Consider the following 11,546-nt stretch of genomic DNA (forward strand, 5'->3'; position numbering starts at 1 on the left):
TTTAAAAAAAAAAATCCAGTATTAAGAACTGAAAAATCTTCCTAAGTCCCCAGGCCTGTGCAACCATATGCAAACACCAGGCTGGATCTTTAAAGCCCTTCAGTTCTGACTCCCCAGGGCTCAAAATCCCACTCCTTAGACTCTTAGTCAGGGTGACACCTCACACTGCCACTATGAGGCTCCCCAGAACACTGCCGCCAGACAAAGCCTGAACACTAGATCTGAGTGACCGTCGCACCCGGTGGGCGTCACGTGACAGACTCTGCGTCCCTCCAATCGCTGTGCGAGTAATGGATTCCATTTAGTACTTGGCCTCAGGCTTACAACGCCCTGTTCTTTCATTCTCCAAACCAGCCTGCTTTTTACTACCAACCAGCTAGCAGTGCTTCTCAAGTGTTTTCACTCGAACAGTTTCAAGAGGCTGGGGCCTACAGCGCACTCAGCTCCGGAAGTGACGTCTCCCAGAGGGGCCGGAAGTGGCAGTGGAGGGAGGGAAGATGGCGGAGGTGGTGAGTCCGGTGCCCGGGGCGGGGCGGAGGGAGCCAGGGGAGGTGGGTAGAGCCCGAGGCCCCCCAGTAGCCGACCCTGGCGCCGCGCTGTCTCCCCAGGGGGAGATAATCGAGGGCTGCCGCCTGCCCGTGCTGCGGCGCAACCAGGACAACGAAGATGAGTGGCGTGAGTGACGTCGGGGGGCGGGTCCAAGGAACCTGAGGGCGAGGGGCGGGAGGGAGTCAACGATCACACGGGAGGGGGAGGGGTTTCTGCAATCCTGGGGCGGTCGCAGATACTCGGAAGGAGGGGCGTGGCTTTTGGACGTACGGAGATGGTCCGGGCGGGGCTTGTAGAGAGGTGTCACTTGGTGACTAAAGGGGTCTTGAACCAGCCCTTCTAAGTGCTGGGACATACGAATGCAGCCTGGAGGTGGAATTCAGGTCGAAGGGTGGAGTCTCATGACCTGCCTTGACTAAGACCCCCTGTCTGTGTTGTTCCCATAGCCCTGGCTGAGATCCTGAGCGTGAAGGACATCAGTGGCCGGAAGCTTTTCTATGTCCATTACATTGATTGTGAGTCCTGGGCCTGGATGAAGTGGGGTTGCTGGATAGGGTTGAGGGCAGCCTCTGGCATTCCCTCCTGAACCATTTTCACTGCTGCAGTCAACAAACGTCTGGATGAATGGGTGACTCACGAGCGGCTGGACTTAAAGAAGATCCAATTTCCCAAGAAAGAGGCCAAAACACCCACCAAGAACGGACTTCCTGGGTCCCGCCCCGGCTCTCCCGAAAGAGAGGTGGTGAGTAGGTCCCCCATTTCATCATCTCTCTCCTGCCTCTTCCTTCTTGCATCTCTTGGCCTCAGGGGTTCCTGAATGGGCAGGAGGCAGCATTCTTCTGCTGTGGCTTCAGCTTGCAAAGGATGGGGGCTAAATTGCAGGTGTAGCTTCCAGAGTCCAGTATTGCCTTGCTTTAGAGAAGGCAGAGGGTGGGATTTGATCACTCCATGCTGAGGGGCCCATCCTCCCCTTCGCCATCCCACCACCATCCCCACCCCAGAGGAAGACCCTGGACCTATCTCTACAGCCGGCCTCCGCCCAGGCCAGCGGGAAGACCTTGCCAATCCCGGTCCAGATCACACTCCGCTTCAACCTGCCCAAGGAGCGGGAGGCCATTCCAGGTGGCGAGCCTGACCAGCCGCTCTCCTCCAGCTCCTGCCTGCAACCCAACCACCGCTCAACGGTACCCTCAGCAATTCCAGGGACCTTGCTTTCTTCTCAGGTCCCACCTTCTCTACCTTCTGACCCACCTTTCTTGGTTTCTCTCTGCAGAAACGGAAGGTGGAGGTGGTTTCACCAGCAACTCCAGTGCCCAGCGAGACAGCCCCAGCCTCAGTGTTCCCCCAGGTGAGTCTTCCAGTCTTTTTTTATGTGTATGAATGTTTTGTCTGTGTTATGCATGTGTTCTACTTGCATGCCTGTGTAGGTGACCAGAAGAGGGCATTGGATCCACTGAAACTGGAGTTAGAGATAGTTGTGAGCCACCATGTGGGTCCTGGGAAAGGAACCCATGTCCTCTGAAAGATCAGGGTTCTTAACCACTAGGCCATCCCACCAGCCCATCTGGTCTCCCCCCTTCCCTCTTGCTGTCCAGCATCCTCCGCCAGGATCATCTCATGGTTACCCTTTCTCCTGTCTTGTCCACAGAATGGATCAGCCCGTAGGGCAGTGGCAGCACAGCCAGGACGGAAGCGGAAATCTAATTGCTTGGGCACTGATGAGGTGGGTATCGAGCAGAGGGAGAGGGAAGCTGGGAAAGGGGAGTGGACTTGGGCATGGAGAGTTTATTCAGTGACCAATTTAAAAGCAAACAAGAGGGCTGGAGAGGTGGCTCAGCGGTTAAGAGCACTTCTTCCAGAAGTCTTGAGTTCAATCCCCAGCCACCACATGGTGGCTCACATCCATCTGTAACTGGATCTGATGTCTTCTTCTGGTGCAGGAGCACCACTGTGCTCATATACATAAAATAAATACATAAAATAAATACATAAAGTAGACAAGAGGTGTTAGGCAGTGAAGGTGTTGGTTGAGAGCCAAGCAGATGAACCTTTGGGCTGTTTTTTTATTATACTACCAGTTTCTCGGTCTTGGTTTATTTTGGAAAGTGGAGATTATGATGCTTTCCCCTTAGTTGATGTTAGACTTGCAGGAAGAAACCTATGGCAGTGTCGTGAGCCATGTTCTGCTTAACTGCTATTATTTAGTATTTTCCATTTGCCTTGGGCAGGATTCCCAGGACAGCTCAGATGGAATACCATCAGCACCACGCATGACTGGCAGTTTGGTGTCTGACCGGAGCCACGACGACATTGTCACCCGGATGAAGAACATTGAGTGTATTGAGCTTGGCCGGCACCGCCTCAAGCCGTGGTACTTCTCCCCGTACCCACAAGAGCTTACCACGCTACCTGTCCTCTACCTGTGCGAATTTTGCCTCAAATATGGCCGTAGCCTCAAGTGTCTGCAACGCCACTTGGTATGAGGGGTCTTGGGAGGCTGCCTACCCAGTGTAGCCTCACCAGTCCCCACCTGATCCTCCTTTTGTCCTTAGACCAAATGTGATCTTCGGCACCCTCCAGGCAATGAAATTTACCGCAAGGGCACCATCTCCTTTTTTGAGATTGATGGACGGAAAAACAAGGTCAGTGGCTTGGACATGGGGCTGGAATAAGTCATATGAACAACCTTTTCCTGCTCAGAACAGTTGACCACTCTGGCTATATATCAGTTCACTGTTTGTACTGAATTCCTGACGTAGAGCAGGGGAATGCACAGAATACTGGGATTTAGACAAATTCTCTGAGAGGTCATTGTCTATGGCAGAAGCAGACATACCAGCTATTCAGTTCCCAGTATGAGGAGTGTCTGGAAACAAGGCTGGGTTAGCAAAGTGCAGAGGAAACTGTCATCAGAGCTTGGAGATGTGTATGCCTATAATCCAATCCCACCACTCAGAAAACTCCTGAGTTTAAGATTAGTCTGGGCTGTAATGAGTTCCAAACCAACCTGAGCTATAAAGTGAAAAAGACCTATCTCAGGGATCCAAAACAAACAAAAACAAAAAACAAAAAAAGTAAGGCAGCAAAGGTTAAATATAAAATTAGAGGCAGTTAAGAACAGTTTGGCCCAGCATGGTGGTGCATCTAGAATCACAGCATCAAAGAAGCTGATGCTAGAGGAGCTGACGTTCAGGGCTAGTCTGAACTACAGAGTAAGAGCCTTTCTCAAAACCAAGTTCTAAAAAGGATCTTTGGGTGTGCTGGTATATCTTTTATTCCCAGCACTCAGGAAGCAGAAGCAGCCAGGTCTCTTGGTGTTCTATAGGGAGTTCCAGGCCAGCCAGGCTAATATAGTCAGATCTGTTTTGAAATAGTTTGCAGGTTAACCTGTGAGCCTGGACATGACAGAGAGAACATATTTAGACAGTTCTAAGCATTTGGGTTCAGAGATGCAGGCACTGATATACCAGGAAGTGCATGCAGAAAGGAAAAGGAGAGGTGATGAGGCAAGGTCAAAGGTCAGGTGACAGGCACAAGATCAGTGGAGAGGAGCAGGTTTGGGTTTCTTTAGGTGACAAGTGTGGAGGTCCTTGAGATACACTTTTTAAGGCCTCCAGGGTACGGAGGGAGAGAGGCAGATAGCCGGATTGGTTTGGGAGCTTACCTTGAAGAGCTACTTCAAGAGGAAGACACAAAGTCCCACATTAAGTGTGGTGTTTGAGCTGATAACCAGCAGTTGCAAAGCTGTCTAGAAGCTTCCTCTAGAAGTCACGTGTGAGAAGGCAGCCAGCCAGTCCAGAGTTTTGTAGAGAAAATCCCTAAGGCTGGCAGTTCGTTAAATCTCCACTGGAGGCTAGCAGACCATTTCCCAGGATCATTGTGGCTACAGCATTAGGGGTCTGACTCCCAGACTCGAAGAACAGCCATATGGGTAGAACTTCTCTCCTGACACTGCTGAGTCCATTTGGAAACTTAAACAAAACAACTAGTTGACTGATTTCAAAGCTGTACCTGCCTCTGCCTCCTAAGTGCTGAGGTTCTAGGTATATACTACCATTCCTGGCTTGGAAATGTTGTTGACTATTGTTAAGTTGAACAGAGGGCAATGCAGGCCCAGGGGAGGCTTTGCTGGGTATGTGGAAGCTATACAGCTCACCGAGGGGCAGGCAGTTGGACATTAGTATGTGGGCTCCTGATCACTGAAGTAGTGCTTACCTAAGCAGTGCGATACTCTGACTGGTGGGGTGGGTCAGGGTCCTGGGAGGGACACTCAACCCTCTCATCTGGAACAGCACAAAGAAGTGTCCCTCAGAGCCCTGAGATGGCTCAGTGGGTAGAAGTGCTTGTCACTCAAGTCTGGCCACCCGAGTTCACTGTAGAACCCATGGTGGAAGGAGAATGGACTCCCAAAGGTCCTAGACTGTCATGTCATGTTGTATATAGGCACATTGCAGTCCCAAGTGTACAGTCAAATGTAACTCTTTGAACAGTTCCCAGAGTATTGACTGGCAGGTCTTTTCCTTACAGAGTTACTCACAAAACCTGTGTCTTCTGGCCAAGTGCTTCCTGGACCACAAGACACTGTACTACGACACAGACCCCTTCCTCTTCTACGTGATGACGGAGTACGACTGCAAAGGCTTCCACATCGTGGGCTACTTCTCCAAGGTCAGCACCCACCCAGACTGTCCCTGTGCTACCCTGAGCCTGGTCTTCTTTAACCCACCTACTCTTATTCCAGGAAAAGGAGTCCACAGAAGATTACAATGTGGCCTGCATCTTGACTCTGCCTCCCTATCAGCGCCGGGGCTATGGCAAGCTGCTCATTGAGTTCAGTGAGTATGTACTACCTGGCCTGGAGGCTGGGGGGCTGGCAGACCATGCCTATGTGGGTATGCTTTACATGCAGACAAACCAGTCCCCAGGAGAGCCACCAGGAATAAAGGGATACTCTGCCAAGGTCCTTTCCTCAGTTGACTTCCCTGTTTCCTGGAGTAGGTTCCCAGCATCCACTTGTCTTTGGGTAAAGGCCTGTGAGCCACCCAACTTTTCCCAGACGGGAACCGTGTATCCCCATCTGGAGCTGAGCAAGCAGCTCGGGCAGCTCCTCATGTCCATCTTCGATGTGTACCCTAGAAAGTTTCATCAGGGATCACTGGTTATGTCACCAAGGATGCCTGAGCCTTGCAGGCAGTGGGTGTTCAGAAAGATAGACTTTTATCCTGCTTCTTTGTAAGGCCAGTCTTTGAAAACCCAAGTGGGCTCTGGCCCCCTTTGAGGACATGGACTCTTAACTCTGAAATGACATTGTTCCCTGCTGTGCTAGTCCACCTGTCCCCATTCCTTTGTTTAATCATTCTCTGACATTCTCAGTCTGCAAAGAAGCTTTAGCTTTTTTGTTGGTGAAAACACAGATGTCTGATTTGTTCAAAGTCATCTGTTTGGAGCATCTTACTGATTAGAGCAGGTGAAAGGAAATTCAAAGGGCAAACCAAGAAGATGTGCCTACTTTTGCCTAGTAGGACACAGAAATGCCAGCAGATCAATAAAAGGGTAGGAAGACAATCATTGTACACGGTTCCTAACTACAGAGGCAATTATGACATCCAGTGGATTTGTGGGACCGTCGACTGTGGGGATCCAGTAGCTGTCTTCCCTTTCTGGGCTTCCTCTTCCCAAACACCAGCCTCTCCTGCCCCTCCCTCCAAGGGTGTTTGAGCAAGGAGCAGAGAATGTCAGGGGTCATTATGAGGTCATAGGTGAGGGTAAAGAAGGGTGTCTCCAAAGTAATAGGGACCTTCCCCGGGCCCTGTCAGCTCTGTGGGCCTAAAGGTCTCAGGAACTGTCTGTGTGGCAGTGCCTAGTGGTCAACACAAGGGAAAGGGTCACCAAGGGTCAGGTACCTGGCTCTGTCTTTTCCTATTGTCATTAACCACCCACCCCATTCTGCTAAGAGCAGCTGACACTCCCAGGCTCACAGCTAGTTAAGCTGATGACACTGAAAGGGTTCCCATGTCCTCAGACCACAAAGGGCTCCCTCACTACTGCCACACACCCAGACACAGGCAGTGGAGAATATAGCACTCTCGCCCCATCAGCCTTCACTGGATGACAAGTACCCAACCATAGCTGCTCTTCCAGCCGCCTTTGGCTCCCCTACAAGGCAGGCAGGGAAGCTGCTGACCCATCACCAAAAGTAAGTGGGAGACAGAGCCAGGTAGCCCAGCTCCACAGTCCCTCTTCTTACGTGCCGCGGTGTACACGTGACGCTTACTCTGCCTCTTGTGCTCCATTGCTTTAGGCTATGAACTCTCGAAAGTAGAAGGGAAAACAGGAACTCCTGAGAAACCCCTGTCAGATCTTGGCCTCCTATCTTACCGAAGTTACTGGTCCCAAACCATCTTGGAGATCCTGATGGGGCTGAAGTCGGAGAGCGGGGAAAGGCCACAGATCACCATCAAGTGAGCCCAAATGCCCACCTGGGGGTTTGTGGTATATCCTGTCTGTTCTTGAGGTTTCTGGGGACAGATGAATACCCTCAGGGGACTTAACTCTCCCCCCACCCCCATCCCCACAGTGAGATCAGTGAAATCACTAGTATCAAGAAAGAAGATGTCATCTCCACACTGCAGTACCTCAACCTCATCAATTACTACAAGGTTAGGAGGCGTGCTTAGGGGATAGGTGAGGGTACGGGATGCAGGCTCTGAGCTGACCATGAGCTGGGTCTATCTCTTGCTCAGGGCCAGTACATCCTAACGCTGTCAGAGGACATCGTGGATGGACATGAGCGGGCCATGCTCAAGCGGCTCCTTCGGATCGACTCCAAGTGTCTGCACTTCACTCCCAAGGACTGGAGCAAGCGAGGGAAGTGGTGACACACACTACCCATGCAACACCAACGTGGCTGGCAGCCTATCTTGCCCCATTTGAGCTTCGACGAGGCATGCAAAGGGAAACAGGCTGAAGGACAGACCCAAAAAGAGAGGAGGAGCCAACTAGTGGCCAGTACCAAGGCAAGCTCAGGTCTAGGCCAACTCCAAGGATAGCTGGTTTATTGGCCCAGGTCCACTCTGAACGCGGACCAGAGGGATCCAGGCAGCTGTGTACATTGAGATGGGTGGGGAGCATTCTGTACAGGACTGCTGATTGTAAAAATTTCTTTTATAAAGGAGGAGCTGGAGGGTGGGGTGGGTGCTGGCTGCAAAGTTCTGGCCCCTCTTGCCCCCAGAAATAAATTGTTTATATAGGCAGAGCTATCAGGAGTTCTTGCCAGACTGGGTGCCATGAAATGCCAGCTTCAGGGTCCTAAGGTGCCCACAGACTCATAGGCACTGTGAAGATCTCATTTATTGGGATAGAAACAGTGGCTCCAAAGTGGTGTGAAGGGTTCTGTGACTTTCATTTTCATTCTCTGGTTCTCAGTCCTCGGGCACCTGTGCGTGAATCTGCAACAGGAGTCACTTCTACTTTGTGATTTATAATACACAGCAGTTGGGTGGGGACCCAGATGCTCAGGGTGATAGCCTGAGAGAAAAGCAGGGAATGCTTCCCACCACTCCTTAGTCTGGACCTTCGGAGCCATGATCCCCGTGGTGTTTATTGCCCCCAAACCCCCAAATCACTAGAAACACGACTCGAAGCGCGTGGGAGAACCGACTAAGCCTGAGGGGAAAAGTGCCCATGAGTATACGTACCGCTGCAGCAAGGCTGGGCCAACCTAGGGCCCTACGCACTTTGGCATCTGGACCAGGGACCGTTTCCAGACCCCACAAGGTGAAGTGGCTGAAGCTGCCGGTGGCTCCGATAAAGCGGTCCTGGAAAAGGCCGGGTTCAGAATCGGGACGGCAGCTACTGCTCTCATCCCGAACCTACCATCTCCCTCTGCTCACCAAATCCCTCTCTAGTGGCTCCTGTGCCTCGTCCGTTTTTTCCTCCACGTCCGCTGAGAAGTTTAGCTTCCCTATCAGTCCCTCTCCCATCTCCTCTGTCGCCATCACGAATCCCGCAAACCCTGGCGGCACAGCTACCTCCTCGCCCCGCAGGCCGCGACCGCGAAACGACACCTGCAGCCCTACAGGGGGAACATGCAAAGCCATCAGGCCGGCCTGGCCCCGGGAGAATGTATCGGCGGCCTCTTCCGCGGACCACGAAGCCCGAGAACCGCGAGGCCTGCCCGGACTCACCGTCAGCATCGCGGCGGACGGCGGGCGTGAAGAAGCGTTCTACTGGGGCGGGCCGGCTGACCAGAATGTCACAGGGCAGGAGGTGCAGCTCGGCCGGTGCGGCGCCACGCAGGGAGCCAGGGCGCAGGTGAATACGCTGTTTCCCGTCCGCCGCTTCCTCCGGATTCTTCATCTCAGATACTTGTAAGCTCAGGCAAAAGCTGGCGGGTGAGGAACGCAGGGCCTGTCGGGAGACCGAGCACACTAAATGCAGAGCCTTATGGGAATCGTAGTCTTCCTCTGGCTGCTCTCTGTAAGGACACACCTTCCTGTGGTCAAGTCTTTATGTGTGATCTCATCCTTGTGCCTCCACTTCCCTGTGCTGGGTTTTAGCTTGTGCCCACCAAACCCTAATATTTTTATGGTTCTTGTTGTTTGAAAGTAAACAAACAAACAAACAAAAAACCAAAAAAACTAAAGGTACTCCTAAAAGAGTCCTATTTATATAGGTTGTCTGATAAACTAATTTTGATGGTGATGAGAATTGAACTCAGGGCCTTGGACATATTAAGAATGTGCTCTAGAACTACCATCTTGTAGGGAAAAAGGGTCAAAGAAAGAACAACACCAGGCCCCTGACTTGACTCTAAGACCAGAGTAAATGTTACAGCTCTGAGGAGAAAGGTTGAGAGCCAAAAATACTACAAAAGCATATCCTATAACAAACCTCACATAAGAGAGCTATTGGAAAAGACACAGGTGGGAGGGTGGCTGTCTCTGCTCAGAAGAGAAGCAGCAAAGAACTGAGCAGGAGGCAGGCTTTATGCAGGATTTTTGGAGGTGGGGCAGCACTATCCAGAGTGGTCTGAGAATTGAGGGATTTTACAACCTGATATTGCGGCAGGCTCAGGGATTGATGCAATTTGTGGCTTGATCTTGGGTGAATTTTGTTTTTTTCTGTAAGACAGGGTCTGGCTACTTTCCAGTGGGGCTGGACGTAATGATTAGAGAAGTCTTGCAGGCAGGGCTTAGCTGCTCAAGCCTCAAGGGGAACACCCTCTGCCCCTGGCCTGTCTACATGCCATAAGGTTGGAAATTCCAGCCCCCTTGACAGCAAACAGTGTTTCCAAATTGGTCTCCAAGCAATACTTCCAGCTGGGCTGTACTTTTCCACCAGCTCACACTGCACATGCCCCACTAGCTCACTGCACATGCTCTACCAGCTCATTGCACATGCTCCACCAGCTCACACTGCACATGCTCCACCAGCTCACACTGCACATGCTCCACCAGCTCACTGCACATGTCCTACCAGCTCACACTACACATGCTTGAAAAACCCTAAAAAACCTTCCCATTGCCCCCCACTCTGCTGTCTTCCTGTTCAGAGGCAACTGCTATTCTATTTTTCTCCCCAATAAATCTCTTTTGTGAAGTTTGTTGCGTGGTGTGACTTTGTGGTATTAGCTGGCTCCTGATTACCAAGATACCCTTGTGTTGGAATAACACTTTTAAACCCCAGACCAGGTTATTTGTTTTTAAAATAATGGCCATCAATCCATTTTTCCCCTCAAATGCATTTTTCTATGTGACTTATCTTGCAGAGCTTTGTATATGTATAGTGATTCTTGCTGTAAAGAAAACTTTTTATAGTCACACTTTCTTTTGATTTTGTTGTTGTTTTGTTGCTGTTTTGTTTTTTGTTTTTAGAAACACAGTTTCTCTGTGTAGCCCTGGCTGTCCTTGAACTCACTATGTAAACCAGGCTGGTCTCAAACTCTGCCTGCTACTGCCTCTCACGTGCTGGGCATAAAAGCACACACCACCATGCTTGGCTTTCCTTCTTTGGGGGAGGTGTGTGTCATGGAGCCCTATGGTGGTCAGAGCACTACATGTGAGAGGTTGTCTTCCCTTCCACCATGTAGGTTCTGGGTTCTCAAACTCAGATCATCAAGATTGGCACAAGCGCCTTCCCCTGGTGAGCTCTCTTGCCAGCCCTTGTAGTCAGTCTGCACACTTCCTCATGTCTCTTGCTTTTAAATGCTGTTTGTTTTTCATCTCTTCTCTGCTGCTTATAGGTTCAGACACCCAACATTGAAATGTGTCATCGACTTCTTCCCCAAAACAAATATAAAACTAGAAATGTTGGTCTGATGCACTATAGACATAAAAAGAGAAGAGCATTGCTGGACAGTCAGATATTCTATACAGACATTAAGTTTAGATTTTAATTGCTTGGAGCTGGAGAGATGGCTCAGTGGTTAAGAGCACTGACTGCACTTCCAGAGGTCCTGAGTTCAAATCCCAGCAACCACATGGTGGCTCACAACCATCTGTAATGAGATCTGATGCCCTCTTCTGGTGTGTCTGAAGACAGCTACAGTGTATTCATATATAATAAATAAATAAATCTTTTTAAAAAAGATTTTAATTGCTTACCCAGATACCTGAAGAATGGTATTTACCGTTTCTAGTAATTTTCAATTTTTTTGGCTCTTGTCTTTCAAATAGTAAGGAGTAAAATAAAAATAAAGTAAATGCTTTATTACATTTGTAAGTTTTCTCTAACATCACCACTATTCAGTTCAGCATATATAACTTCACCAGCACGGGATGAAGCCACTTTCTGTTTTAGGAGGACAAAACACAAATGGGACCATTCCACAGTCATGGTTCAACATTGACTGTGTATAAGCACTGTTCAAATTACAAACATAAGCAGGCTTCTCTTTCTAGTGACAGTGGGTGATGCCCCTTTACTAACTACAGCAGTCACCTCCATCTAGTCCCCTGTCCAGTTAGGATTTGTTGAGATATTCTATCATAGGGCCT

The 11,546-nt window shown here is 50.2% G+C and overlaps 2 protein-coding genes across 6 annotated transcripts; one reads left to right on the plus strand and one right to left on the minus strand.

Annotated features, from left to right (window-relative positions):
* Positions 1-432: 432 nt before the first annotated feature.
* Kat5 (lysine acetyltransferase 5) lies at positions 433-7,804 on the plus strand. 5 transcript variants are annotated; one of them, XM_028771061.1, is made up of 14 exons: positions 438-509; positions 609-675; positions 996-1,064; positions 1,155-1,291; positions 1,578-1,733; positions 1,823-1,897; positions 2,198-2,272; positions 2,778-3,026; positions 3,102-3,191; positions 5,077-5,217; positions 5,291-5,384; positions 6,851-7,010; positions 7,127-7,208; positions 7,293-7,804. In XM_028771061.1, exons 1-14 carry the CDS (start codon positions 498-500, stop codon positions 7,425-7,427), a joined length of 1,542 nt encoding a protein of 513 aa, XP_028626894.1. In that variant the 5' UTR covers positions 438-497; the 3' UTR covers positions 7,428-7,804. The 5 variants fall into 5 exon arrangements, with proteins under 5 accessions (XP_028626892.1, XP_028626895.1, XP_028626894.1 ...); XM_028771060.1 differs by having other exon boundaries at positions 483-509; positions 1,551-1,733; XM_028771059.1 differs by having other exon boundaries at positions 433-675.
* Positions 7,588-8,952, minus strand: Rnaseh2c (ribonuclease H2 subunit C). Its single transcript, XM_028771064.1, has 4 exons — positions 8,736-8,952; positions 8,442-8,623; positions 8,247-8,366; positions 7,588-7,997 (listed from the first exon to the last, which is right to left on the minus strand). The coding sequence occupies exons 1-4, from the start codon at positions 8,905-8,907 to the stop codon at positions 7,971-7,973; spliced, it is 501 nt and encodes a 166-aa protein (XP_028626897.1). The 5' UTR covers positions 8,908-8,952; the 3' UTR covers positions 7,588-7,970.
* Positions 8,953-11,546: the final 2,594 nt, after the last annotated feature.

The sequence above is a fragment of the Grammomys surdaster genome, unplaced genomic scaffold, assembly GCF_004785775.1.
Source record: "Grammomys surdaster isolate TR1022 unplaced genomic scaffold, NIH_TR_1.0 205, whole genome shotgun sequence".
Classification (NCBI taxonomy): Eukaryota; Metazoa; Chordata; class Mammalia; order Rodentia; family Muridae; genus Grammomys; species Grammomys surdaster.